General features: G+C 37.0%; 1 protein-coding gene across 2 annotated transcripts in view; it reads right to left on the bottom strand.

Annotated features, from left to right (window-relative positions):
* Positions 1-6,351: 6,351 nt before the first annotated feature.
* Positions 6,352-27,981, bottom strand: part of PNPLA8 (patatin like phospholipase domain containing 8) — a 48,830-nt gene continuing 27,200 nt past the window's right edge. For both annotated transcript variants that reach the window (XM_055301085.1, XM_055301086.1), the window contains exons 7-10: positions 27,774-27,831; positions 25,381-25,575; positions 14,053-14,248; positions 6,352-8,129 (exon numbers count right to left, since the gene is read on the bottom strand). In XM_055301085.1, coding sequence (XP_055157060.1) covers positions 7,855-8,129; positions 14,053-14,248; positions 25,381-25,575; positions 27,774-27,831 — 724 coding nt within the window. In that variant the 3' untranslated portion in view covers positions 6,352-7,854. The remainder of the gene's footprint in view (positions 8,130-14,052; positions 14,249-25,380; positions 25,576-27,773; positions 27,832-27,981) is intronic.

The raw sequence follows: 27,981 nt of genomic DNA, 5'->3' as shown, positions 1-27,981 counted from the left end.
CTCCAAGAGTACCAAATGCCAATACCAAATCTCTCCTTACTCCCTTACGTTTCGGGGGTATGGGTAAGCCCACGCCTAGCAGAAAACCACTGAGGTAGACAAGGACATAAGAACTAGGCACACAATTTCATATTGGGATGACACGTCTTCACTGACTAAACCCAAGAGATTAGATTTGGTTTAGTAGATGGGGGCACAAAGTCACTTGGCAACATTTCAGGAAAGGACGTTCTAGGAAAGAGGGATGCAAAGAGTTGTGGTTAAGAGAATGGATTCATCTTAGATCTTCCACTTCCTAGGTGTGACGTGTTGCACAACTTCTTACTAAGGAAGGGATAATGATGATCTTTGCCTCCCAGGCTTGCTTAATCCTAGGAGGATTAAGTGTGGTAACACGGGTCACTAACTCAGCTCAGTTCCTGGTACACAGCAAGCACTCAGATGTTACGGGCTGTGAGGCATAAAGCTAGCAAGGCAGGAGTTTATGCATTTAATGGAGGTCATTCACAAGGACCAAGAATTTGTCAGAATAATGTCCACCAGAAGAAACCAAGGTAAATTAGGGTAGCCCCAGAAAAAAACTACAAAATAAGGCAAATGGTAATTCTCTACCAAGAGAAACATGTCTTATTTGCTGTCCTATTAACTGGTAAAGAAAAAATTAAAAGTGTATTTTCATAAATTTGTAAGGCATGAGATAAGCTTTCATGTTGTTTATTTTGTGCCATATTTTATTTATTTTCTTAGACAGGGAGGGGGGAGAGGCAGAGAAAGAATCTTAAGCAGGCTCCACACCCAGCGCAGAGCCCAGCGCAGAGCCCAACGCAGGACTCGATCTCACCACCCTGAGATCATGACCTGAGCTGAAATCAAGAGTTAGAGGCTTAACTGACTGAGCCACCCAGGTACCCCCATTTTGTGCCATATTTTAAATTCCTCATAGACTCCTGTTTAAATTTGTACAATTTGGGGATGCCTGTGGGGGCTCAGCGGTTGAGCATCTGCCTTTGGCTCAGGGTGTGATCCCGGGGTCCTGGGATCGAGTCCGGCATCTGGCTTCCTGTATGGAGCCTGCTTCTCCCTCTGCCTGTGCCTCTGCCTCTCTGTCTCTCATGAATGAATAAATAAAATCTTAAAAATAAATAAATAAATTTGTACAATTCAGGAACTCTACACTTGATGATTCACAACTGCTCAGCCTATATCAAAATGTTTTGTTTCATTAATTATTAATTTAGTGCACGAATCCACTTATGAATACATATGAAGACAAGGAAGCTGTGCACTCTTATACCTAAATTCTTAATCTAACAAATAAATATATTGAGTACCTAAAATGCTCTTCTCTAAGATAGCCTGTAATTCATGTTTTCACTGATTGAGACAGAACTTCAATCTAATTAACACATTTAACCAGATATAAATTCATATTTATATAAATTTTAGGTAAGAATAACATAAAATACTAAAATGACACTGGTAATATGTACTCAGTGCTTGCAATAATAGAATATCACCTGATCCAGAACCTAGGACCTGACTTTTTCTAAATGAATAAAACTCTAGAGATTAATACCTTTATGCCAAAATAGTAATGTAAATGTGATATTTAATACATACACATGTTATTGCATAATTAGTATTGGGCACTTTAAAATAGATGTTCACTGCCCAAAGATAACAGTAACCCAGAACTATCACAGTCACAAGCTACCAGGAAGGCCATTATGATTACTGCAATTATTTTTCACAATCGGTAGTGCCCTGTCTGTATTTTGTGGGCCAGGTCACTGTGACATTACTAGTTTGATAATTCACAAAACAGAAAACCACGCTATCACCAGAGTACCAATCATTATATGTATGTATTTCTACATACTAGCACTAATTAGAAAGTGAAATTTAAAAAAAATTCCAGTTACACCTGGGTGGTTTGGCAGTTGGGCAGCTGCCTTCGGCTCAGGTCGTGATCCCTGGATCCAGGATTGAGTCCCACATCGGGCTCCTGCAAAGAGCCTGCTTCTCCCTCTGCCTGTGTCTGCCTCTTTGTGTCTCTCTCTCTCTCCGTCTCTCATAATAAATAAATAAATCTTTATAAAAAAATTTTAAAAATTTCACTCACAGTTGCATCAAAATGAATAAAATACTTAGAAATAAATTTTTACAAAAGGAGTACAAGATTGGTACTGAAAACTACAAAACATTGCTAAGAAATTTTTTAAAAATGGACAGTCCATGTTCATTGTATGCTTCAAGGGACAGAAACTACAGCATAACTGGGTGATGGGCATTAAGGAGGGCACGTGAGGTGATGAATACTGGGTGTTATACTCTATGTTGTTAAATTGAATTTAAACAAAACAAAATGAAACCCCAAAGGACAGATACCGCGGAAAACCTCAATATCAAAATGTCAGTTCTCCCAACTTTAACCTATATATTCAATGTAATTCCTATCTCATTCTAGCAGGTGTGTGTCTATCAACAAGCTGATTCCAAAACTTTTTTTCAAGATTTTGTTTATTCATGAGAGACACAGAGAGAGGCAGAGACACAGGCAGAGGGAGAAGCAGGCTCCATGCAGGGAGCCCGATGCGGGACTTGATCCCAGAACCTGGGGGTCACACACTGAGCCAAAGGCAGATGCTCAACCACTGAGCCACCCAGGCGTCCCTGATTCTGAAATTTATATGGAAATGCAAAGAAACCAAAAATGCTAACATAATTTTCAAAAAGAACAAATTGTTAGAATTATAATCTTCTTTCAAAAATTATTATATGGCTGTAGTAACCATAACAGTGAGGTACTGGTACAGGGATAGCATATAGATAGATGGAACGGAGTAGAGTCCAGATAGAGACTCAAGAATATAAAGACAACAGATTTTTTTTTTGACAAAAATACAGATGCAATTCAGTGGTGGGAGGATAGTTTTTTTCAACAAATGATTTTGGGACAACTGGATATCGCTATACAAAAAACAATTTTTAAATGTTTTAAATGACCACTATTCACACCATAAACAGAATTAACTCAAAAGGACCAAGTGATAAATTGATGCTCACCAAAATAAAAAACTTGTATCCTGGCTTTAAAAGACACCGTTGAGAAAAAGAAGAAAGTTGCAAATTGTGTATCTGGCAAAAGACTTGTACCCAGAATATAAAGAACTCTTACGACTCCATAAAATAACATCAAAGGAAAAATGGGCAAAAGGTTTGAACATTTTAACCAGAGAGGATGCACAAATAGCGGACACCTAAAAAGATGCTCAACATAAACGGTTATTAGAAGATTGCAAATTAGTGCTCGCTTCGGCAGCACATATACTAGAAGACTGCATATTAAAACCACAGTGGAGGGATGCCTGGGTGGCTCACTGGTTGAGCATCTGCCTTCGGCTTGGGTCGTAAATCAATCAATCAATCAATCAAACAAAGCAACCGACCACAGTGGAATAAATAAATTAATTAATTGATAAAACCACAATGGAATACCACTACATATCCCCTGGGATGGTTATAATCAAACAAACAAACAAACAAACAAACAAACAAACAATACCTACGTCTGGTAAAGATGTGGAGAAACTGGAATGCTTGCTCACTGCTGACGGGGGATGTAAAATGGTCCAGACACCTTGGAAAACTGCTTGGCTGTTTCCTGAAAAGTTAAACATACACTTACCACATAGCTGGAGCAATTCCACCTCCAGATATCTATTCAAGGAAAATGACAACACATGTCCTCGAGGAGGCTTGCACGTGACCTTCAGAGCAGCATTACTCATCACAGGTAAAGAGTGACCGACAATTTCAATGATCATCAAGTTGTGAATGGATTAATGAAATGTGGTCTATCCATACAATGCACTACTTACTACTCAACAATGAAAACGAGCCAACTACTGATACACGCCACAACCTGGATGAATATCAAAAACATGCTACGTGAAAGAAGCCAGATACAAAAGATGACATACTGCATGCTTCCATGTATATATAATATCCAGAAATGGTAAATCTATACTGACAGAAAGATCAGTGGTTGGCTGGGGCTGGGGCTGGGAGCAGGAATGATTACAAACAAGCATGAGGGAACTTTCGGGGGATGATGGGATTGCCCTAAAGTTGGATTATGGTGATGGTTACATAACTATAAAAATCTCCTAAAAATTGAGTTGTACAGTTACAATGGATGACTTTTTGGTCTGAAAATTAGACTTCAATACACTGTCAAAAATAAAGGAAAAAAAAAAGACACTTCAAGTGAAATTGGATCAAATACGGGTGATGTAAAGGGTGAAGTCCACCCTGAAATAAAGATGGCAGTCAATACATGTTTGTACAATGAATAATGAACTTTTAACCCTGGCTAATTGGGAGAGAAAAAAAGAAAAACTTAAAAATATTTATAAATTTTTTAAATTTCATTATTATTTAACTTTCTAACCGCCTTGGTTTACTTAGCTGGAAAATGGGAATAATAATAGTACAAGGATAGTACAAGGATTCCTAGGGATAGAATGAAGCCTAATGAGATGATGGACGGAGAGCTTTCAGTATAATGCTCGGCAGAGAAGTGCTAAGTATTACCTATTAGCAATCAAAAAAATACTCAGGTTTCCTCTATATATGTGAACATACTGAACAAAACATATATATGTTTTTCTAATTCCACAACTATGAAATTTCCCTAAATGTAAAAACCGAACAATTAAATCAACATTGTCAGTTGTAATAAAATTATTGATACTGGATAAATTGTGTTTTTTTCAATCAGATTTTTAAAAATAAATCCATTTTCAAGGCACACATTGAGATATTTTAAAAATACAAAAGTGGCTAACAAAATGAGATATATCCATTGGTATGAATGAAAATTAGTTGATTTAAATACATTAAGTTTATCAAGAAGCATAAACTGCTAAAGGTATCAGTTAAATTTTATACAATGAACAAGAAAAAATATAATATCCTAACTTTTTGTTTCTTGCAACCTATCTGACTTCTGTTTATTTTTATAAATAGTCACAAATTGTAGGGTTTGAAGGAACCTAATTGCCCATTTATCTACTTTTAGGATTTCTCTCATAAGAACTCATCCTACTTTCAAAACAGTGCAATGAAGAATCCATAACCTACTTGGTAGCAAGCGCTCATTTTTCAGAAGAGTGTTCTTTACTTCTGTTCTTTCCTGAAAAGAAATCCACTTTGCTTTTGGAGAGTGGAAAGCACTGGTTTCATTATAAAATGAGGGTTATCTCAGGTGAATTACACAGGTCTTCCGATAACCAGGTTCAAGTACAAATGAGGACAAGAATGATGGAAAATTGGTACAGCACATACCTGGGTGTTCTGGGTTCACCTTTTGTTGGATAATGAAAAGAGCTAAAGAAACAAGGACGGGGACATGGGGACATACTTAGGTGCCATGCCATGTAGTTTAAGAAAGAAGCTGTAGCCAGAGTACACTTGTGTATTTTGTACTGTTCAAGAGGGAAATGATCAGCCAAGCAAACACAAGGACAGAGGGTTAGCTTCAGCTGTAAAACAGATGAGCCGCATCAGGTCAGGGTAAGAGTGATCTTATGATAAGGGGCAAATTATGTAAACTGCACAGGAAATATTACTTTATTGTGCTTGAAATGTTTTATTACAAGCAATATTATTTCTGTGTATTCATTGTGACTGCCAATTATTTCTATTTCTCTTACAAGTGGTTCTAGTAGCATAAAAATATGCAGTATCTGTGGTCTGAAAAGACTGTTTTACAGTACCTTTAGAAACCATTGGTATTTTCATAGTTATTTACACTGTATCTAAAAACCCTGTCATCAGGGTCTTGCGGACCTGTATTTTTAGTCACCTGCCTAGCACTGGTACTTGTGAAATATTCATCACTGTGACTAGAATTATATCTAGAGCACAGCAGGTTACATAAAATTTTGAGCTTCCAGGGAACTTTGGAACTTTCGGGGTCCTAGCTCCTTTGGTCAAAGGGAGCCCAGCTATTGTATCACCGAAACAAAGCTGAAAGTCTCCCCTCCGTCCCCTCAGACTGCCAGGTTCTTGTTGGGACTTCCTTGCCTCTGAGAAGTTCCCTTTGACATCCACTGTCTCCCGGATAACATGTGGTGAGGAGAAGAAAAGGCTCACGGTGTAATTTAACCCAGGCCGGGCTCTCTCCGCCCTCTGGGGGAGATCCCAGGCAGCCCTTATGCCTCTAGGGACAATTCTATCCCAGGTACTATTTTTAATAAAGAACAATACTCACGTCGAGAACGGAACTGAAACATAACCGGCATACCCTTTACTACAGAAGCAAGAATTTGGAGACACTCAAAAGGGCATGAGCATCAAAACAATTTTTATTCTATTTTTTATATAACTGGTAAGTTGGAGAATTGACATTTTATATTTAAAATAGACGGTGTTTCTTCTTCGCTTCTTTGAAAAGAGCAGAGACTGAAAACTCATTTTTCCATCTCTTCCTGTCTTTTGCTTGTACATTGGCAGAACTTGGGTTGCCATAAAAAAGTAAAGTAAAATTTTCAACCTAGCTTTTCCTTTAATCAACGAAATATCCCAAACCCAGAAAGGCTGTCTGTCCCCCCTCGTCCAGGTCACAGTCAGGACTTTGCATCAGAGGCCGGATCAGCATCCAGACCCTCAGCTCTCCTCAGGGCTCTAAACCTTGTCTCACTGCCTCTATGAATTCACATTACAAAGAAGTAAAAGAACAATCTAGGCAGTGGGGTTTAGCTTTAGTTGATATGTACAAAGCAAAAGGCATTTACCTTTTTTCATATTCCTTGACAAATCTACACATGATGTAAGGATTTACATGGCAGAGAGATGACAAAGCAAAGAGGAATTTGGCTGGCATAAACAATGATTCGGGTTGGTATATATACAACCACTCTGAAACCCATCTGGTTAAAGGAGTTAATCAGGTAAAACAAAACTTATTTTTTTAAGTTCACTGTTTGTTGGCAGGCATATTCAAATGCTCTCATGAGAGGGGAAGCCACATTATGAACAATAAAAAAAACTTAAAAATGACATTGGGCTTTTAACAATACATTATTTCAGTAGTTTATTTTCGTTAATGATAGAGATTATCTTCTCAGTAAATTCAAATAATTAATTTTAGAACAGTGAATGATAAGCCAGAGCTACAAAAATTAACATCCAGCATTATCTTGATATTTCAGGGGGAAAAGTGGTTGACTGCAACTTCACCTATCTTTTTGGGCCAAACGATGTTGATTGAAAGAAACAAATCTGGGATACAACTGTATCTGGTTCTTTTATATTTGAAAGTAAAAGCCCCCTGACAGAGAATTCCATTTTTCTGCACCTCTTTAGGGGATATTCCAGTAAGGGGCAATTTGGATCCTAGAACACAGCTAGTGAGAACATGAATGATGGAAATTTAAGAAGATATTAGCTTTTCCCCATGACAGTAAATCAGTATCAAACACATTCAACATGATTATGGTGACTAAAGCAAAAATACCAAGTATAGGATGATAATAGTTCTTGTTTGGCACATATATTAATACATTTTCAAATATCAAACAATATAACAGCAACATCTACTAAAACCAACTAGTACAATAATAAGACTCCTAAAGCACTGTTAATTATTCACATCATAAAAACCTAATCCCCATATAAGTTCTGTAACCAAGCATACCCTCTCTGTTGTGCAAGCTAGTCCAAGCATATACTTCTCCAGGATTCTCCAGTATTTCGAAGTGAAACTCATGCTGAACCCCACAATTCTTTACTGAATCCCCTGGATCTTCTGATCAGGCCCTCACTTATGAAAATATACACATACCCTTATCATAATTTTGAAAAGAATGGAAGGCCTTCATACATGTCAGTTTTGAGTTTTATCCAATCATTAATTTTCTGCAGAGTTGTTTTCTCTTGACTTAATATTTTTGCAAGTTTTTTCATTTTTTCTTCATTTCTTTCTATGTACTTTAAACCCTCCAGCTGCAGCTGATTGAGCTTTTCATTTCGGCTTTCATCCAGAGGTATGTTTTCACACATTACAGGATTAAATCTAAAATAGGTGTCAGGAGGTAAAAGACCATCAAGCATTATGTGGACTTCTGTTAAACAAAGAGAGAACAGAGTAGATAAGAAAATTGACTTACTCTGCAATGATCTAATTTTATCCTTATTTAAAATTATCTTCTTTTAGGGCAAATTACAAAGCCTTATTTCATCACTCCAGTCAATTAACAGTAGGTCTAAGGAATCCATACTAATGACTGTAACTATGAAATGAAATTCATCTCCCAAGATAATTCATATAATTCTAACTAGAATCCTTGCTTCTCTCCTCTCTGTTCTGTGTTTGGTTATACTCTTAGCCACTGATGAAATGCTTTTCCAACTTTCCTTCTTTTGTTTTATAATTTTTGGTAGCATCTTTATCAAGATATAATATGTACACAAAATTCACCAATTATAATTTGAGAAGTTTCGACAAATGTAGATCTTTGTGTAATCACACCAGTCATGATGTGGAATGTTTCTATCACTCCAAAAAGTTCCTTCATGCCTTCTTCCTTCTTCTTCTTCTTTTTTTTTTTTTTTTTTTAAGATTTTCTTTATTTATTTGACACAGAGAAAGCACAAGAAGAGGGAGCAGCAGATAAAGAGAGTGGGAGAAGCAAGCTTCCCAATGAGCAGGGAGCCTGATGCGAGGCTCGATCTGGGACTATGACCTGAGCTGAAGGCAGACAGCTAACTGAGCCACCCAGTCGCCCCTTCTTCATGCCTTTTATGAACTCTTTGCCTTTTCCAGAATTTCATAAAAACAGAAGCAGAAATATATAGCTAGCTAGCTCTTTTGTGCCTAGCTTCTTTTACTTAACAACATGCTTTTGAAATTCACCCCTGTAACAGTAACGTATTAACAGCTCCTTCCTTTTTATTGGTGGGTAGAATTTCATTGCACAGATAAACCACAATTAGTTCTTCTGAGTTCTGGTTCTCTCCAGTTTTTAACTATCAGAAATAATCCTGCTGTAAGAATTTACACATTAAGTCTTTTTGTGAATATGATTCCATTTCTCTTGAGGGATACTCTGGGATGAAATTGTTGGGTCATATGGTAAAAGCATGTTTACCTTCTTTTTTAATTTGAAGTATAGTTGACACAGTGGTACATGTTTATCTTTTTAAGAACTGCAACACCATTTTCCAGATGGCCACCCCATTTTACATTCCAATCATTAATATATCAGAGTTCTCACTGTTCCACATCTTTGTCAAAACTTGGTATTGTTAGCCTTCATTTTAGCCATTCTAGAGGATGTGTAGTGGTACCTTGTGGTTTTACTTTTTATTCCTCAACTATGGTGTGAAGTCTTTTATGTGCTTTTTAGTCATATGCATATCTTCTTCAATGAAGTGTCTGTTCACTTATTTTGCCCATTCTTTTTAGTTAATTTGCTTTTTAATGCCTTTTATATAAATGTATGTGAGAATTCTCTACATAGTTTGGATCTGTTTATATATTTGGTTCTCATAATGGACCAGATACATGTTTGGCTAGTATTTTATTTCATCTACAGCTAGTTTTTCATTTTACTAAAAGTGTCTTCTGAAGAGCAAAATATGTACTTTGATAAAGTCTAATTTATCTATTTTTTTTTCTTCTTTGGTTCATGGTTTTTGTATCCTATCTAAAAAATCGTTACCTAACTAACCCAAAGTCATTAAGATTTTCTCCAGGGTATTCTTCTAGCAGTCATACAGTTTTAATTCTTTTATTTAGGTCAATGATCCATTTCAGGTTAATTTTTGTATATGGTATGAAGGGTCAAGGTTCACTTTTTAAAATATAGTTATCTAATTATCCCTGTACTATTGTTTGGAAAGACCATCCCCCATTGAGTTACCCTGTCAAAAATCTTTTGAGCTCACGTGTGGATCAATTTCTGTACTCTATTATGTACTACTGATCTATACTGTCTATATGCAAATACCACAGTACCTTGCTTACTAGAGTTTTACAGTCTTGTGATAAGAGGGGGTAAGTCCTCTAACATTGTTCTTTTTCAAAACTGTTTTGGCTCTTCTAGGTCCTTTGCATATCCATGTAAATTTTATAGTCACCGTGTTAAATCTCTACCCCAGAAAAAGGCTGTCTGGATTCTTAGAGCAATTGCATCGGGTCTACAGATCAGTTTGTGGTGTGCCACTAAAACCACAACTGAGATTTCCAATTCATGAGCATGGTATATCTACTGATTTATTCAGAACTTCTTTAATTTCTTCCAGTTAAGTTTTATACTTTTTACTGTTCAGATTTTGCACCTAATTTGTCAAATAATTCCTTCAGTGTTTAATAGTCTCATACTACTATAAATGATGTCTATCTTTGTACATATTTAATTTCAATTTCCAGTTACTAGTATGCTGAAATACAACTCAGTTTTACTTTGTATTCTCCAACCTTGCTAAACTTGTTACTTCTAGGAGCTTTTGAATAGACTCCTTAGGATTGTCAACATAAACAATGGTGTTATCTATAAATATTTACTTCATTTCTAATCTGTCTGTCTTTTATTTCCTTTCATTGCCTTGCTGTACCGGAAAAGACCTCCAGTGGAGTGCTGACTGGAAGTGATGAGACATCTTACTCTATTTCTGATCTTAAAATAGAAAGTATTCAGTCTTTTATTATTAAATATGATGCCAGTTCTAGGTTTTTTGTGTTTTGCTGTTGTTGATTTTTTATAGATGCCTTTTGTCAGGCTGAAGAAGATCCTTTCTGTTCCTTAACTTACTGTGACTGTTTATCAGGAATGGTTGTCAAATTCTGTCAGATGCCTTTTCTGCATCTACTGAAGCTACCACGATTTTTTTTTCATTTTTTAGTCTTAAATTAACAGGGTAAATTTCATTGGTTTTTTTATGTTAAACCAATCCTGTATTCTTGGGATGAATCCTACTTGGTAATACTGTTTTCTCCCTTTTATACATTGCTGAATTCAATTTATTAGTACATTGTAAGTATTTCAGCATGGGAAACTAATAGATAATTGGTATTTTTATGTATTTTATAATTTTTTCCTCTGGTTTTGGTGTCAGGGTAATGCTGGCCTTATAGAATGATCTGGGAAGTATTTATCCTTCTATTTTCTGCAAGTGTTTATGTAGCATTGCTATTAATCTATCAGCTGTATTTTTCATTTCAGATAGAGTATCTTTTACCTCCAGAAGTTTGATTTGGGCCCCTTTAATATTTGTCTTCTCATCATACTCAAGTCTTCCTCCAGCTCGCTGAACATGATGTATGTTCTTCATAGCTACTGTAATGTCTTTGCTAATTACCTATGTATCAGCTGTTTCATGGAGAGGTCTGTTCTCATTGATTGGGTTTTCTCTTGGTGAAGGGTCTGTTTTCTTGCATATTTGTATGTCTGGTAATTTTTTATCAGATACCAAACACTGTGAATTTTTATATTTTTGTGTGTTGGAATTTGTTGTATTCCTTTAACATTGTTTGACTTTATTCTAATAATGGATGCTGTTAATTGGATTCAATTTGAACTTTTCTGAGGGCTGTTAAGTGTTAGGGTGGATCCAGAACAGCCCTCAGTCTAGAACTAATCTGATGCCGCTGCTGAGACAGTATTTGTTTTGAAAACTCCACTGCGTATCTCATGTATTACAAGGTCCTTCTAATCTACTTAACCAAAATCTGAGCTACTCCTATGTGAGCCCCAAGACAGCTAGCTCTGGCTAATCCTTCCTGGTGGTGCTTTGCCCTGCCTTGGTAGTTTCCTCACTTGCACACACAGATCAGAATACAAGGGCACTCCCTTCCATGTCTCTAGAGCACTCTCTCTGTGAAGTTGCCTCCCCTGTTGTACTTTGCCCACAAACTATAGTTTCCTGGGCCTCCATACACTCTAACTCTGTATCCTGTACTGCTTTTTTGGGTTTACCTCTCTTGTTCTATGACCTAGAAACTCTCTTCATGTAGCAAGTTAGGCAACTACAGGACTTACTTCACTTATTTCCCTTCTCTCAGAGATCACTGACCCATACCACTTGTCATCTAACGTCTGAAAACCACTGTTCAGTTCAGTTTGCTAATGGCTTAAGGGGGGAGAAAATGAAATATATGGCCTGTTTTATTTGATCACTTCTGGCCAGAAGTGGCAGTCTTAACCCTCTTTTAAAATCTCTAAACCCTATTATCCTGTAAGACCTTTATCAAGTCTAATTTGCTTCTTGTAAACAGTCTATACTAATCTAGTTTTGTTTCATTTTCTTTTATTTTTTAATTATTTTTTATTTTTTTTAATTTTTTGTAGTTTCGTTTTCTTATTTCTCCTTCTCATCCATAGTCTTATTAATCATCTACAACTATTTACATTTGGTCATTGATAATGCATTAGACTGAGTTAAATGAAACTGCAGTTTTTATAGGTCAATAACCATCTAGTATCAGCAATTATGTATATTTTATTCAAGTTCTTTATTAATAAGGGTGTTAAGTATGCAGAAATAGCACTACTTGTTTTCTGAAAATTTCAAATTAGCCCATCACATGGTGTGCATCAGATATACATGAAAGTATTTTGAGACTGACTGATTAAAGCTTTCTTTGTCTCAGCAGATTGGTTACGATAAGAATATTGCACAGACCTAGATACATGCTTCTTGATAATGATGGTGATAGAAAAAGAGAAAGAGTACATGCACGAGTCAGGGAAAGGGAGACAGACTCTTGAGCAGGCTCCATGTTCAGATACAGGACTTGATCTGATGACCCTGAGACCATGACCTGAGCCAAAATCAAGAGTCAGATACTTGACTGAACCACCCAGGTGCCCCTCTTTTACTATTTTTAAGTCGTAGATCAAGCATTATTCAATTTTAACTGTTCACCTACATGCACATACAAATATGCCATATGTATCATAGAAATAATGTCACATCATCTTTAAGAAAATTGTTTTATGATGCCATGGACATTTATTTTACTATTGACATTCAGAAGTTTAGTATTCCGCATGTAAATCAAATGCATTTGTGCTGTGATCTAATAAAAATATGATTGAAAAAAAGAAAAGTATTTTATTGATTTGACAACAAAATTTCAGATAGTGTAAAATCCAGTATATAAGCTTCTTTTGGATTATCATTTACAGGATAAAAGTCCTTAGTGGGGAGTTTAAGATCCTCATATGGGCTAATGACTCAGCCAGTAAATATGATGATATGCAAAGAATGAGATTCAGAAGCAAGGGGCTGGTACCCATTAACCATTCTTTTTAAGAACTGAATAACAGATTTCATGGGACACTTGGGTGGCTCAGCGGTTGAGTGCCTGCCTCCAGCTCAAGGCATGGTGTCAGGGTCCTGGGATCGAGTCCCACATCGGGCACCTTGCATGGAGTCTGCTTCTCCCTCTGCCTATGTCTTTCTGCCTCTCTCTGTGTCTCTCATGAATACATAAATAAAATCTTAAAAAAAACAACAACAGACTTCACAGAAGACTTAAAAATAGAATAAAATAAGGACACCTACACCATAGGGCCAAAACTAAAATTTCAACAAATACTCACTGTCTACTATGTGTCGGGCATCACAATCAAGAGGACAGCCCTCCACCTAACATTCTTGTGTTACAGAAAGAGAATAAGCAACAAGCAAATATGTAATACACATCCATGTGATGAGACAAATGCTCTAAGTTGAAAAAAAAAGAAAGAAAAAATCTTTTTTTTTTTTTTTTAAAGTCTCCAACTGAACCTTTGTGCTAATCCTGCTATAGCTACTTCTCCAACTGGACAGAGGCAAGGGTAGTTCTAGTGTATAGATGAAGAATAGTCTCTGTTCTAGAGTCGCTTAAAAGAAATGAGCGAGGAGATGGAAACAAAAGATTTGTTCCCCTCTGCTTCTCGAACCTCCCATACAGATATAACACACTCACGCCTAGATAAGCATCAGCATATGCTACCAAAAACTGAGATTCACGTGCTTGAAGGCGGCAGACAGACTCACCTTCTGTGTCTGTAGCACTGTTAATGACATTAGACAGTTTGGTTTTCAAGCTCGTAGATGTCACAGAGTTTCTCACATCACTCTCATAACGCCCGGTGCCCAGGGACACAATGCACTCTAATGGGACATCGGGCCAAAGACATTTGCACTCGTGCATTGCTAGTGCTGAAGGGTTATTCAGAAGCAAACCTCCATCCTGCAAAATGTAAGTCAAGAAAATACAGGGCAGAACTCTTAAAAGTGAAATTCTATTTTACAAATGTGAAAACGAAAATTGCATTTGAAACAGTTTGACATGTACTCACAAGGAGAGCTTAACCATGTAATACACTGAACAAGAAATGATTTGAAAACAGAATGTAAAAAAAAAGAACAAGACATTCCTTTGAAGTGATTTCATTTAATATACTACAGCTTCAAAAAAGGGGAATGTGGAAACTCACTGGCCTCATTAAGCTTTCCTTTCCTATTACGAGTTATTTTAACTTCTTTGATTGCTTTGCATATTTTTCCCAAAACTACTAAAATGAACAGAATTCTCTTTTAAAGATATTATCTGTTTAGTACTTACTATAGATTCTATACATAACCTAACAAAACAGGGCAGCCCTGGTGGCCCAGTGGTTTAGCGTGCTGCCTTCAGCCTGGGGTGTGATCCTAGAGACCCGGGATGGAGTCCCACGTCCGGCTCCCTGCATGAAGCCTGCTTCTCCCTCTGCCAGTGTCTCTGCCTCTCTCTCTCTCTCTCTCTGTGTCTCTCATGAATAAATAAATAAAATCTTAAAAAAAAAAAACTAACAAAACAACTGAGGTTCTACCAATTATTATTTTTTTTAATTTTAAAGATTTTATTTATTTATTCGTGAGAGACACAGAGGAAAGCAGAGACATGGGCAGAGGGAGACGTAGGCTCCCTGTGGGGAGGCTGATACGGGATTCAATCCCGGGGCCCAGGGATCATGACCTGCATGGAAGGCAGACACTTAACCACTGAGCCACCCAGGCACCCCTCTACCAAACAGTAGTAGTTCTTCGTTCAAAAGTCAAATATAACCAAACTGACTCAACTAATTTAACTGAAACTTTAGCAGCAATACAATTTTTTAAAGTATCACATTCATTATAATACAGATATAATCTAAACAAAGTAGGTCAAAAAAAGTAGGTAAACTTTGTATTTCTATTTATCATAAATAATAACTATTATTTAGAAGGATTCAGAAGGAAAGAAGGGTAAAAGGTGCACGGAGTATGTTAAACTGTAGCAGAAAAAAAAAGTATCAAAAGCCTTGCATAGCTGGATAAACTTGGTATTGGTGTAACCATTCAATTCTGAAAAGCTACAAACTGCTGGAAAGTTACTCCTTCTAAAAAGCCAAAATTCCCCTCCTTCCAACTTTCACCCATTAATTCCAGGTAGTACATTCCAAAGCTACACAGATTTGGTCATCTATTCAAGCCTACAGTATAGCCTATTCAAAAATTACTTGCAGATTTCTGATAAGCCCCATCCCCTCACTTTTGTGCCTTTGAACATGCTATCTCACTCAAAACACTCTTTCCCAGTCCTCTTCTTTGCTCAACTACTTGCCATTTATTCTTCAAAATAAGAGTAACTTATCTAGCAGGAACCTAAGTGAATAATCCTTTTTTTTTTTTTAAGATTTTATATTCATTCATGAGAGACACACAGAGAGGCAGAGAAATAGGCAGAGGGAGAAGCAGGCTCCATGTGGTGAGCCTGATGTGGGACTCGATCCCAGACCCTGGGATCACAACCCAAGCCAAAGGCAGATGCTCAACCACTGAGCCACCCAGGCACTCCAATTGTAACATGTTTAGTAGAAGTCTATTTCTACTGGAGGATAAAGACACTGCTGAATTCCGTAGTAGCACAATGAAAAAGAATTTTGAAAAAATGTCTTCCATAAGAATAGGAAGAGAAATTGCAACTTTAAATTGGTGTGTATCAATGCAGTGCATTTTAAATAGAGCATCATTATTGTAATAATACAAATATTCTGGGGGATCCCTGGGTGGCTCAACGGTTTAGCGCCTGCCTTTGGCCCAGAGCACAATCCTGGAGTCCCGGGATTGAGTCCCACGTCGGGCTCCTGGCATGGAGCCTGCTTCTCCCTCCTCCTGTGTCTCTGCCTCTCTCTCTCTCTATCATAAATAAATCTTAAAAAAAAAAATATTTTGGAGTAAATATATATAATGAACCACATTCTTTTCTTGTGGAAAACTTGTATTTTCAAACTTCTTTTTTAATGTACTACAGTAAAATTATGGCCAACAGATCTATATAGCAAGTGAGCCATTTTGCATCACTGAGTTTTCCTTAGAGCAGAGTGTGTGTATATGTGTGTATTTAATAAAACTCTTTTGCAAGAAGTCATATACTTTTTAAAAAGGATTATAAGGATGGTGTTTCCATTTTTTCTCGAGGATTCAGAACTATGGGGGATAACACAGATCAGGAATATTGATACTTATAATTCTAATCTCAGCTCTTCTACTTCCTAGCTCTTTGCTAGAGGCACCATGACATTTAAAAACAAGGTCTGACTTGATTTCTAAAGTTCCTTCCAATTCCATTGGATGTTATGATTAGGTATCGCATTGAGTGTAGATTATACATGATTTTAAATGCGCTCAATGTCAACTTATTTTAGTACTGGCCCAAAATTTTAAAAAGTGTGACAGGGATGCCTGGGTGGCTCAGGGGTTGGTGTGTCTTCAGCTCAGGGCATGATCCTGGAAGCCCAGGATCAAGCCCCACATTGGGGTCCCTGCATGGAGCCTGCTTCTCCCTCTGCCTCTGCCTCTCTCTCTGTGTCTCTCATGAATACATAAATAAAATCTTTAAAAGAAATGAGAAGTGTTGACAGCTTTTTTCCTATTAATTTGCAAGTTTCTGATAAAAAGTAAAAATGACATGCAGCACACCCCAATCTCCAGTGAGTTGATAATATGACTGTCTTTTCACAAAATTAGTGAATCAAAGGATCAGAGACTTCTCCTAAGTGGTTTCTTTCCTTGTGGAAAATTATCTACCCTACTTTTCCACCACTGCCAATATTCGTGTTCTCTGGCTTCAAGGCCCTATTACAAATATGCAGGATTTTGCCCTAGTAATGAAGTATATGGATGTTACTAAAATTTCTTGTGGAACACGAAGAAGCAACAAACATCCCTTACCTCTTTGTGAATTTATGTTCAGTTAGCCTAGGGGATGGGGGTGGCATTTATTTGTAAATCACAGGTAACGGCAACTCTTCATTTTATTCATTCCAGAAAGAACTTTTAAAAAACCATGTATCTCAAATAACCCACTCTGGCTGGACCAGTGGGAATACACTTGAAGGCAGCAGCAAAGAAATGCTCTAAATACTAACCATGGGTCTCAGACAAAGTCAACCTTTCACTATGGAATCGCCAACCTGAGGCTAACGGTCCTTTATTATGGCACACAGCATTCATGCCCAACTTGTAGCTTTATGATGCCTCTGGGATAACAGGGACACACACGGCTGTGTGGATTCTCAGGGGGGAAAAAGTGTTTCATCATGCGTTTTCATTGCTTGCTCTATTCTCCATTTGGGGGTGGGTTGTCTGCTGCCATTTCCAATCTAATCTCTACCTCCCCCTTAGGTGTGATCTCCATAGCTCTCTAACTACATCTCTTCAAAAGAATGTGGTTCATGTTTCCATGTTTGTGACTTTCATGAGAAAAGGCTATTCTTTCAGAAGACAACCCTTGTCAACAGGGGCCCATTTATTCAACAGCCCACCGTATTTCAGGTCTTTTTGTTCTTTTCATAAAGTCCCATTGTAGCTGAGACAGGCCTAAGTCAGGATGCTCTGAGACCTAAAGACTGCAGAAAGCTGGCCTGTGACTGGCCCCAGGGCTAGGGGTACAGAAAACGGGTCTGGGGCAGGGGTGGGGTGGGGTGGTGGCTGGGTTCCTGTCATCTGCCACCTGAGTGGCAGTAGATGTCCTAAGGAAAGTAAAGCTTGGTCTAGGCTCAGGAAAAGGGAAATGGGTATCAGAAGCAGAATGAGGACACAGCAGCCCATGTGCCAGCATTACACTTCCTTTATTACAGATTCAAGAGACCCAATTTTCAGTGTACATCTTGGTAAAACAGTTAAATACCGTAGTAATATAGTTAAATCATTCCTAAATTCCCAGTAGCATAGCAGAGATACACACAAAAGATCAGAATCCTTAACACATCAAAGTGCAAGTTAAGACCGAAAGAAGTAAACCTTCTCTGACACCAAGTAGACTGCTTCAGTTCATTAAAACCAGGTGGCCTGTCCACCTACTCTGTGCCAGGCCAAAAGGTGTGCAGTGACTAGTTTGGGGACTGCTATCCTTGTGTGTGCTGAGCCTGAAGCAGATGAAGCAGATCCAGTGATCTGCTGGAAAGGATCGCTACGTGGGGTGGGAGGGTTTTTAGCTTTTTAGAGGCTGTAGGCTCACTTTCCTCAGAGAACCAGTCGGGGCTAACTTCACATGTCCCTCTAAACCCCGCTGTGCCCGGCTCCATTCAGTTCTCTGAGCCTCCTCGCCACGGACAGTCTTCCACTCCTCCCTGACATCGTAAGCCCTTCCACTGGGCCATATGGAAACTGTTCCACAGTTAAAACTTACAAGGTAACGTCACCTTCTTCTGAGTGCTGTAACAGAAATGTGGCTCTTCCCTAACACCGTTTTCCAGGAAGCTGTTGATTCTCTCATATCTCCAATACCTTAGTGGTTCCTTCTAGACCATTATTAGCCCCAATCCACATGTGCTTTTCAGGTTCTGCTATGGGGGCACCTGGGTGGCACGGCTGGTTAAGAGTCTGACTCTTGGGGAACCTGGGTGGCTCTGGGGTTGAGCATCTGCCTTAGACTCAGCGGGTGCTCCTGGAATCCCGGGATAGAGTCCCACATCAGGCCTCCTGTGTGGAGCCTACTTCTCCCTCTGCCTGTGTCTCTGCTTCTCTGTGTGTGTGTCTCTCATGAATAAATAAAATATTAAAAAAAAAAAAAAAGAGTGACTCTTGGTTTGGGCTTGGGTTCTAATCTTAGGGTGCTGAGGTTGAGCCCCGAGTCAGGCTCCATTCCATGCTCAGTGCAGAGTCTGCATGAGATTCTTTCTCTCTCGCTTGTGCTCTTTCTCTAAAATAAATTAAACAAACAAACAAAAGGCTCCATTATTCACCCAGGCCGCCATCACTGCTGTCATCTATCAATTACTCATTCAACAAATTATGGGCTCATGGCTTCCTTACTATCCCACGTAGAAAGGGTAGAAATTCTTTATCATACCCCACTCAACTTCTCATCTTTATAACACCCTAGACTCTCAGTTCCCCAACCCTCTTGTTTTCAAAAACTCTTCCCTCTACTCTCCAAGGTCACACATTAGCTCTTGTTATCAAGATACACGGAATCACACAGTATGTAGTCTTTTGAGCCTAGGTTTCTTTCACCTAGACTAATACGTCTGAAATCCATCTATGTCAGTACACGCCAGAAATTCATTCCTTTCTATTGCTGTCTAATACTTAATGACTCGGATCTATCACTGTTTATCATTCACCAGCTGAAAGGAACTAGTTATAAATTTAGCTGTCTTTATGTATCTGTTGATAGTCTTACATTGGCTATTTGTACTGTTTAACTTTGTAAAACCGTGGATTCCTTCAACGCAGGTAGTAATAATTATTTTCTAAAGGCTTCTGATTTTAATTTTAATTTAATTCTTTCAACTTTATCCTTAATTTTCAATTAATAGGACATTAGAACAATACCTATCACATTTCATTTCTAATTCAGCAAGAAAGTTACCTGTTTTAAAACTACTTTTATCTTTTTTTTTTTTTTAAGATTTTACTTTTAATTAATCTCCACACCCAACATGAGGCTTGAACTCACAACCCTAAGATGCTCCACCAACTGAGCCAGCCAGGTGCCCAAAACTACTTTTATCTTAAATTCTATATACTCTGTATAGCTTCTAACCAACTCAGTATTTTAGATGGAACACTTCTTCACGATTTTATATAAAAATCTATCAAAAAGGATCAGAAGAGACAAAAAGGGAAGAAAAGAAAGGGCAAACAAAGTTTAGCAAGAACTGATAATAGTAAAATTACTCCCAAACTAAAAAGTTGCCAGGTTGCCAATGGTTTTAATAGCCATGCTCTAAAGTAAATTCCTGTTCCTTAAACTTTACCGGCTTTCCATCAAGTAAGTTAAGATTTTTGGTGTTCACTCCTGTCTAAGGAGAGGCACAGCATCCCGAGTTCCCTTATAACTTAGCCCATGCCTGTCCAGGCCTCTCCTATCAGGAAGTCATCAGGCTAATGGTACGACTATGGCATTTCCTTCACTTAGGTATTCATATTCATAGTTATCGATTCATTGTATATTTGGTTTTGCCGGGTCCACTGCTAGATACTGTGGCAAAATAGACTTAAAAAATTAATTGACTGAATAATTTGTTCTTTATCTCTCAGAGGTATACACAGGATTGTGTTTTAACAGCAGCACGTCATCTATGTATTTAATAGCCTAAAATTTAGATATATTTTTTAAGATTTTATTTGTTTTTTCACGAGAGACACACACAGAGGGCGGGCAGCGGGGCAACACAGGCAGAGGAAGAAGCAGGCTCCACGCAGGGAGCCCGATTTCGATCCTGGCACTCCAGGGTCACCCCCTAGGCTGAAGGCGTCGCTAAACCGCTGAGCCACCTGGGCTGCCCTTTAGATGACTTTTAATGTGCATTTAATCATCTCAAATCATAGAGTACCGACCAGAAAATAACCACCGTGCAATGTGAACTTCTCTTAATCATCTCATCTCAGTTTATTTTACTAGAATTTTAAAAAATGTTTTTTTATTATGGTAAAATATACAAAACATAAATTGGTTCTTTTAAACATTTTCAAGGTTACAATTCAGTGGCATTAATTACAGAGTATTTTACAACCATCACCACTGTCAATTTCCAATGCTTTTATCACTAAAACCATTAAGCAATCTTTCCCTGTTTTCCCCTCCCAAACCCGTTTCTTCTTTTTTCCCCCAAACCCATTTCTATACTACCCAACTATTCATCCTTTAGATCTCAGCTGGAGTGGAAATGTCTTTGTAAACACAATCTTCAAGAGTAAACCATATTTTCTGAACTACTTCCTAACCCTGGGTATATTTTCATTATTGAATTTATTTTTTCTAGATTTTATTTAAATTCATGTTAATTCACATATAGTATATAGTATTAGTTTCAGGGGTACAATTTGCATATAACACCCAGTGCTCATCACAACAAGCACCCTCCTTAATGCCCACCCCCCTCCTCTGGCAACCCTCAATTTGCTTCCTATAACTACGAGTCTCTTATGGTTTGCCCCTGTCTTTATCTTATTTTTCCTTCCCTTCCCCTATGTTCATCTGTTTTGTTTCTTAAATTTCACGTATGAGTGAAGCCATATGGTATTTTTCTTTTTCTGACTGACTTATTTTGCTGAGCATAATACATACACTCTTGCTCCATCCATGTTATTGCAAATGGCAAGATTTCATTCTTTTTGATGGCTGAGTAATATTCCAGAGTATATATACACCACATCTTTATCCACTCTTCAGTTGATGGACATTTGGGCTCTTCCCATAAGTTGGGTATTATTGATAGTACTGATATAAACACTGGAGTGCGGGACACCTGGGTGGCTCAGCAGTTAAGTGTCTGCTTTTGGCTCAGGGCATGATCCCAGAGTTCCGGGATCGAGTCCCACATTGGGCTCCCTGCATGGAGGCTGCTTCTTCCTCTCTGTCTCTCACGAATAAATAAAATATTTAAAAACAAAAACACTGGAGTACATGTATCCCTTCAAATCAATATGTTTGTATCCTTTGGATAAATACCTACTAATGCAATTGCTGGGTCATACGATAGCTCTATTTTTAACTTTTTGAGGAACCTCCATATTACTGAATTTATCATCTTATATAACTGTGTTTATAGTCTTTTAGTTTGAGCTATTTGAAGGTAGAACCCAGGAAACAAAAACAGTAAGCTGGCACTTATAACCTTTATGTTTCTCATGGTTAATACAGTGCCTGGCACTGAGCAAGCAGTAACTATATTTTTGATCAGTTATACTGAAAATTAGTGGTAGCCTGACAAAGGCTTATAATCTGCCAGGTGCTAGGCAGGTTCTTTCTACTGAAAACACTATTTATCTGGAATATTTATATGAAATATCGGAATTCCTTTCAGGTTAAGGTATTCTGAGTTCTGGACACAACCTTTCAAAATGTATATTATGCCTAAGAGAAATAATACATGAGAATCTGTCATCAAAACCTTTAGTATAAATGAATTTATCAGGCTCTTTCTCCAAAGGCAGAGAAGGAATGATTTAATTTTGGAAGTGGAGATGGAAAAAGATCAGAGAGAATGGTTTAAGCGTATGTTCAAACTCATCAAACTGTATACATCAAATGTGTTCAGCTTTTTGCGTATCAATTATATATCAATAAAACTTAGAGAGACAAGGGTTAATTTTGTGTAAAATGGACACTATTTCAAGATAAATATGATGCTACTTGGGCAGGGGAAGAGAAGTAATGCATTGGAAAGCTACTCAAAAAGAATTCTCACTTTATAATTTTCTAGGACATTTAATAATCCCAGTAAATACTATAATAACATTGTTCTCTTTATAGGCAAAGGCAAATGAAAATCTACCAATCTACCTACTCACACCTCTTAATTATGGCACTACTTTCAATAACTGTTCAGAGTATTAGTCTATAATTTATACTCCACATGGTTCCAAAAGGATAGAAGTAACTCACATTAAAACGTATGTCAGACATGACAGTGAAAAGAGATTTGAAAAATGAGTCTGGAAATAACTCAATATAATTATTCAACGAGCTTAGAGTAAGAGGATTGTAATAGTAAGGACCATATTTTAGCTTTAAACTTCTTAACAATTTCTGAAAGGCTGGAAAGGAACTTCACTTGAATGTTCTTTTGTTTAAGCAATCAAGATCCTTCACATGTTAGAATATCCTAATCTTTCATAGCATCTTTTAAGTAAAAAAATACCCCATTTTTTCCTCAAGTTTTAAAAACAATTTTTTTTAAAGATTTTATTTATTTATTCATGAGAGAGAGAGAGAGAGAGAGAGAGAGAGAGGCAGAGACACGGGCACAGAGGGAAAAGCAGGCTCCATGCAGGGAGCCCCATGTGGGAATCGATCCTGGGACTCCAGGATCATGTCCTGGGCCAAAGGCAGGCACTAAACCGCTGAGTCACCCAGGGATCCCCTGTTTCTCAAGTCTGGCAGAGAATATGCAGTAAGAAAAATATTCTCAAAAATAGGGTTTGCTTAGAATTCAGATTTCATGTGACTATTAATTAGATGTGCAAATCTTCCTAGAGTCAAGTCACTGATTTACATAAAAGTATATTCTCTGACATACAGTTATATGCTTTATATAAATTTTATATGTAAGTTATTTTAATCTGTAGCTCAACCTAAATCCAAAGATTATGTTGATCAAGATAAAAATGGCTAAGCATAAAAAGAAACATCACTAGTCTAAATGATATGGATAAAGAACCACTGAATTACTTTGGTTTGTTATGTACTGAATTAAACTTTAGAACTATTACCACTCAGATTAAGAATAAAAAGCAAATGAGATAACTTTTTTTGAAGTCTGGGAACATATGGCCCTGAAATGCAGTAACTTATCTTTTGAGACTTTTATTAGTATTTGACATCACTGCAATTTTGTAGCATGACTACCATGTTAAAGATATGTTAGAAATCTTTACTATCTTGAATACACTGTCTAAATTATTTCTCCACTTACAACCTGGTAAGAGGAAGAATATGCAGAAATTGTGAAAAACAGGAAGGTGCATTTTAAAATAAATATTTTAATTTGACCAATAAGTCTAGAAGTCAATGTCAGAAAAACTCTACAGCTAGCACTTTCTGTCTTGAGTAGGTGGAAGAAAGAAGAGAAAGGCGAGAAGGGGAAGTGCCTTGCATAATTCAACAATGACTGATTTTACAAAGTAAGAAATGGTCTGAACTGACTCCAAAGACAAAGGGAGTCCTATGTTAATCTTGTTAACTACAAAGATTATGACATTACTTCTAGAAGTATAGAAAAAAATGGGATAGCTGCCCATAATATTTTTAATTATGCCTAACATACTATAAAAGCATAGAAAATAAAACTGATAAGTGTTTTAGTTATAATACTGACATGTTATAAATTAAAATTATACAGTTGATATGTACTTCACATTGAAGACCTATGTATGAGTTCTTGAATGACATCTGAAAATCTATGTCAAAATAGTTTTCTTCTCAACACGTTTAAATACCAAAGAAACAGAGCACAAATACTTTACTGACTAGAGAGGAAAGGTAAGGTTAATAGCTCTATCGAATGAGATTGATTTTAAGTGGGATATCATTATAAAAATTAAGCTTCTATAAGACATATTTTGGAAGTATCAGCTCAAATGCTTTAGTGACTTTTTCATCATTTAGTGTTGAGCTATGAGTTAACATTTCATAATGGGAAAAACTAGACAGAGGAAAAATTTATGATAAATAAGTCTTTGTATCAGAAAAGGAATAAATTGGCAGAAATCATATTCAACTTTATCATCATTTAGCCATAAACTCAGAAACAGTATAATTATAGATAGCATCCCAATCCTGTCACTTGATAGCTGTGATCCTACTCTAGTTACTTAACATTTCTCAAGACTCCAATATCTCATTTGTAGGAGTGGGAATAACTATCCACTTCATAAGCAGTGAAGATTAAATGGACAATGGATGCAAAGGACTATATAAGTATCCAGTACATAGCTAACTTAATGAGTGTTTACTGTTATTATTTTATTATATCATCTTCAAAATATGTCCACCAAAACTGTCAAACAGATTGGGTTCTGTGTTTTCAGGGATCGTGTCTTATTTTTAATTTTTATTACATTTGGAAAGCCAATCTTACATATATTTTTCCATAAATAAAATCATAATTACTTATGAATCATATTATATAAAATACAAAAAAAAAAAATCTTTCCTAAAATGTGCTCAAGCCAGAAGGCTTGCTAATTTAAGAAAAACAAACAACAAATAAAAACATTTTGTATGGCACCTCTTTTGCCACGTGTAAACATTAAAAGGAAAGTCTTGGTTGATCCCTCTGTGACATTTAATGAGTGCTGTTTCTTTAATCACATAAATTTTTAAAAGGTAGGCCACAGTCAACTTACCTGGTGAAGATCATTTCCCAATGCATACTCTGCAAAGTAGCCGGGAGCAGCAGATGAGGCTCTAATAGCCTGCCACATTTTATACTGACAGCCTCCTAAATAGTGTGAGTTGATTCCAGGAAAATGACCATAGTTTCTGAACACAAAAGCTTTTGGCGTTATCCCTCTGTTTACGATGGTACTTACTGCAGCTACCTAGTAAATTAAAAAGTGAATGATACCTATTGTAAACAGCAGTATTTGGGATCTGTAAAAAAGTAAATGTTATTTAGTACTGTGAATAAACAATCTACAATTCTACCTATCAAGATAAGTGTATAACATAAATATGATGCTAAGGAAAGGGAACCAGGTCTAACTAAGTGTTACTTCATGGGAAAGTAGATACAGGACTGAGACAATTTTGAGAAATGTATTATAAGAAAACAATAATTAAAGATATTGTTGACTACATGATTTGATTAGCCATTTTTAAAAACCATCAGGAAAAAATAAAGCCATCAGAAAGACATAAATTTGAAAATTTATATATAATAATCAATGCAGTAGTAGCAATGAATATAAACTACTCAAAGAAAAAAATACACTATTTTCATAGTATCATTTGACAAATTAGTCTTTGCCTCCGTTCTCTTTGGAAGCATTAGTAACTGAAACTAATACTATACAAACTCTTGAGGCTTTTAGCATTGTTAATAACTGGAAGGTGGGTAATTTTGTATTAAAATAACTAACATTGACTACCTTGGGTCTCAGAGTTTTATCGATGTCAGTTGCATTAATGTAAAATGTGTTGTATTTGTTAATGACCTGCAGTATGAACTGAAGAAGCTGAAAGGTACTGAGGAGACCAGAGGTATTAGGGTTCTGAGTCAAGTCCTGCCAGGGGCCTATCTCCTTTGCTATTTTATAAACCAAAGGAAATATTCCCAGATCCTGTGAGTGATCTGAGGGTCCCTAAGCCACTGTGGGTAAGAGTTGGTCATACACCAAAATCCAGGAGGTCTTTCTATTTGATCGGTCTATAGACGGGCTGACTTAAGAATCACATAGGAAACACGATAAATCCATTTATCACGAGTGAATTACGTTTTGAAGTGGCTAAAGTTCCCTTACACCTACTCTATGCTTTTATTTAAAGTTGGCAACTCCCACGACTTTAAAAACAAGCAAACAGCTCTGAAGATCCAGGGGAGCAAACAAGAGGCATAGAGTATACCCTAGGATCTTCTCCAAAAGAGCTGTGTGCATCTCATCGACACCCGCCCCTCGCCAAGGCCCCACGTATCTGATTCACCTGCCACTGCAGGCACCTTTTGCCTGACGCCCTTGAATCCTTAGACTTAGTCTCCAGGAACTCTCGGTTTCTGCACTTTTCCATGCCTCCTCCCGCACACGCCCTGCCCTTTGCCAGCACTGCTCCTACTCCTACTCATTGGCCTGCACACTAGTATCTCAAACCTCATTTCCTTAGAATAGCCTTTCCTCCTGTCCCTGTAACTATATGCTTTTCAGAGAACTGTTTCTGAGCTCCATAGCATTTGTTTCAGGGAAACTCTATCTGTTTTGTGTGATTACCTGATTAACGTCTACTTTGCCCTACTGGACTATAAACCCCATGTTTTCTGCATTTACTTGCTAAGGCCTCCAGAGTGCCTGGCACAGTGCTAACACGTTAGGCTCAAGATTAATAGCTAAAGAATGAATGAAATTTGAAAAAAAAAAAAAAAAGAATGAATGAAATTTGAACAAGCAAGGGTGAAAGAAAAATAAAGGGAGCTGTATTTGATTTTTCATGGTTACAGCTTATTATCCAAGAATAAATATAAGCTGCAAGGGACCCTGAAATATATAAATCCTATTCCTTAATCAAATAACAAGTATTATTAAAGAACATAGAACTCAAGCAATACTCAGATTATTGGGTTTCAAATAAAATAAATAGAAAAGCCACATGAGACATATCCTAGTGGCATTGACATTTTTAAAATTGGAATTCCATTTGTATGTTAATCTAACGTATTTCCACAGGCACAAAAAATTTCTTTTAAAAAGTCTAGTGGAGGAAATGCTAGTTTTCTTTTTTTTTTTTTTTACAGTTTTCTTTAAATCACTGGATCTGATTAACCTTATGATTAAATAATTCTTCATTATTTTTAGTCCTACTGGTATATACGCTTAAACTTTGGTTATACTAACTTTACTGGATATACAAAGAGGTCTAATGATCATATCCTATATCTTCATAAATTACCCTAGATATAAGTAAATCAATATAATCTATTAAAAGAAATTGTTAAGAAATGTTTCTCTTAATAAAGGGCCTTCAGGATATGTGCTTTCACCTGCCCTTCAATTACAAGTTGGTATTATACTTAAGACTCCAAACTTACCTTAGGACATGAAGGGTTTCTTGCTGTTTCAATCATTAGCGAGGATCCCATTCTGTCCCTTTATTGAAGGAGGAAAATTAAATTATACCAAAGTGCTTGTACCTCCTAACATTAGGGAACACATGATATGCAAATACCATTTGCTCAGGGCTTTGTTCAAAGTACCACGCACAACAAAAAAGATATAAATACCTCCTCTAGGTGCCTT

The sequence above is a fragment of the Nyctereutes procyonoides genome, unplaced genomic scaffold (genome assembly GCF_905146905.1).
Source record: "Nyctereutes procyonoides isolate TBG_1078 unplaced genomic scaffold, NYPRO_anot_genome, whole genome shotgun sequence".
Classification (NCBI taxonomy): domain Eukaryota; kingdom Metazoa; phylum Chordata; class Mammalia; order Carnivora; family Canidae; genus Nyctereutes; species Nyctereutes procyonoides.
This window is presented reverse-complemented; position numbering and strand designations above follow the sequence as displayed.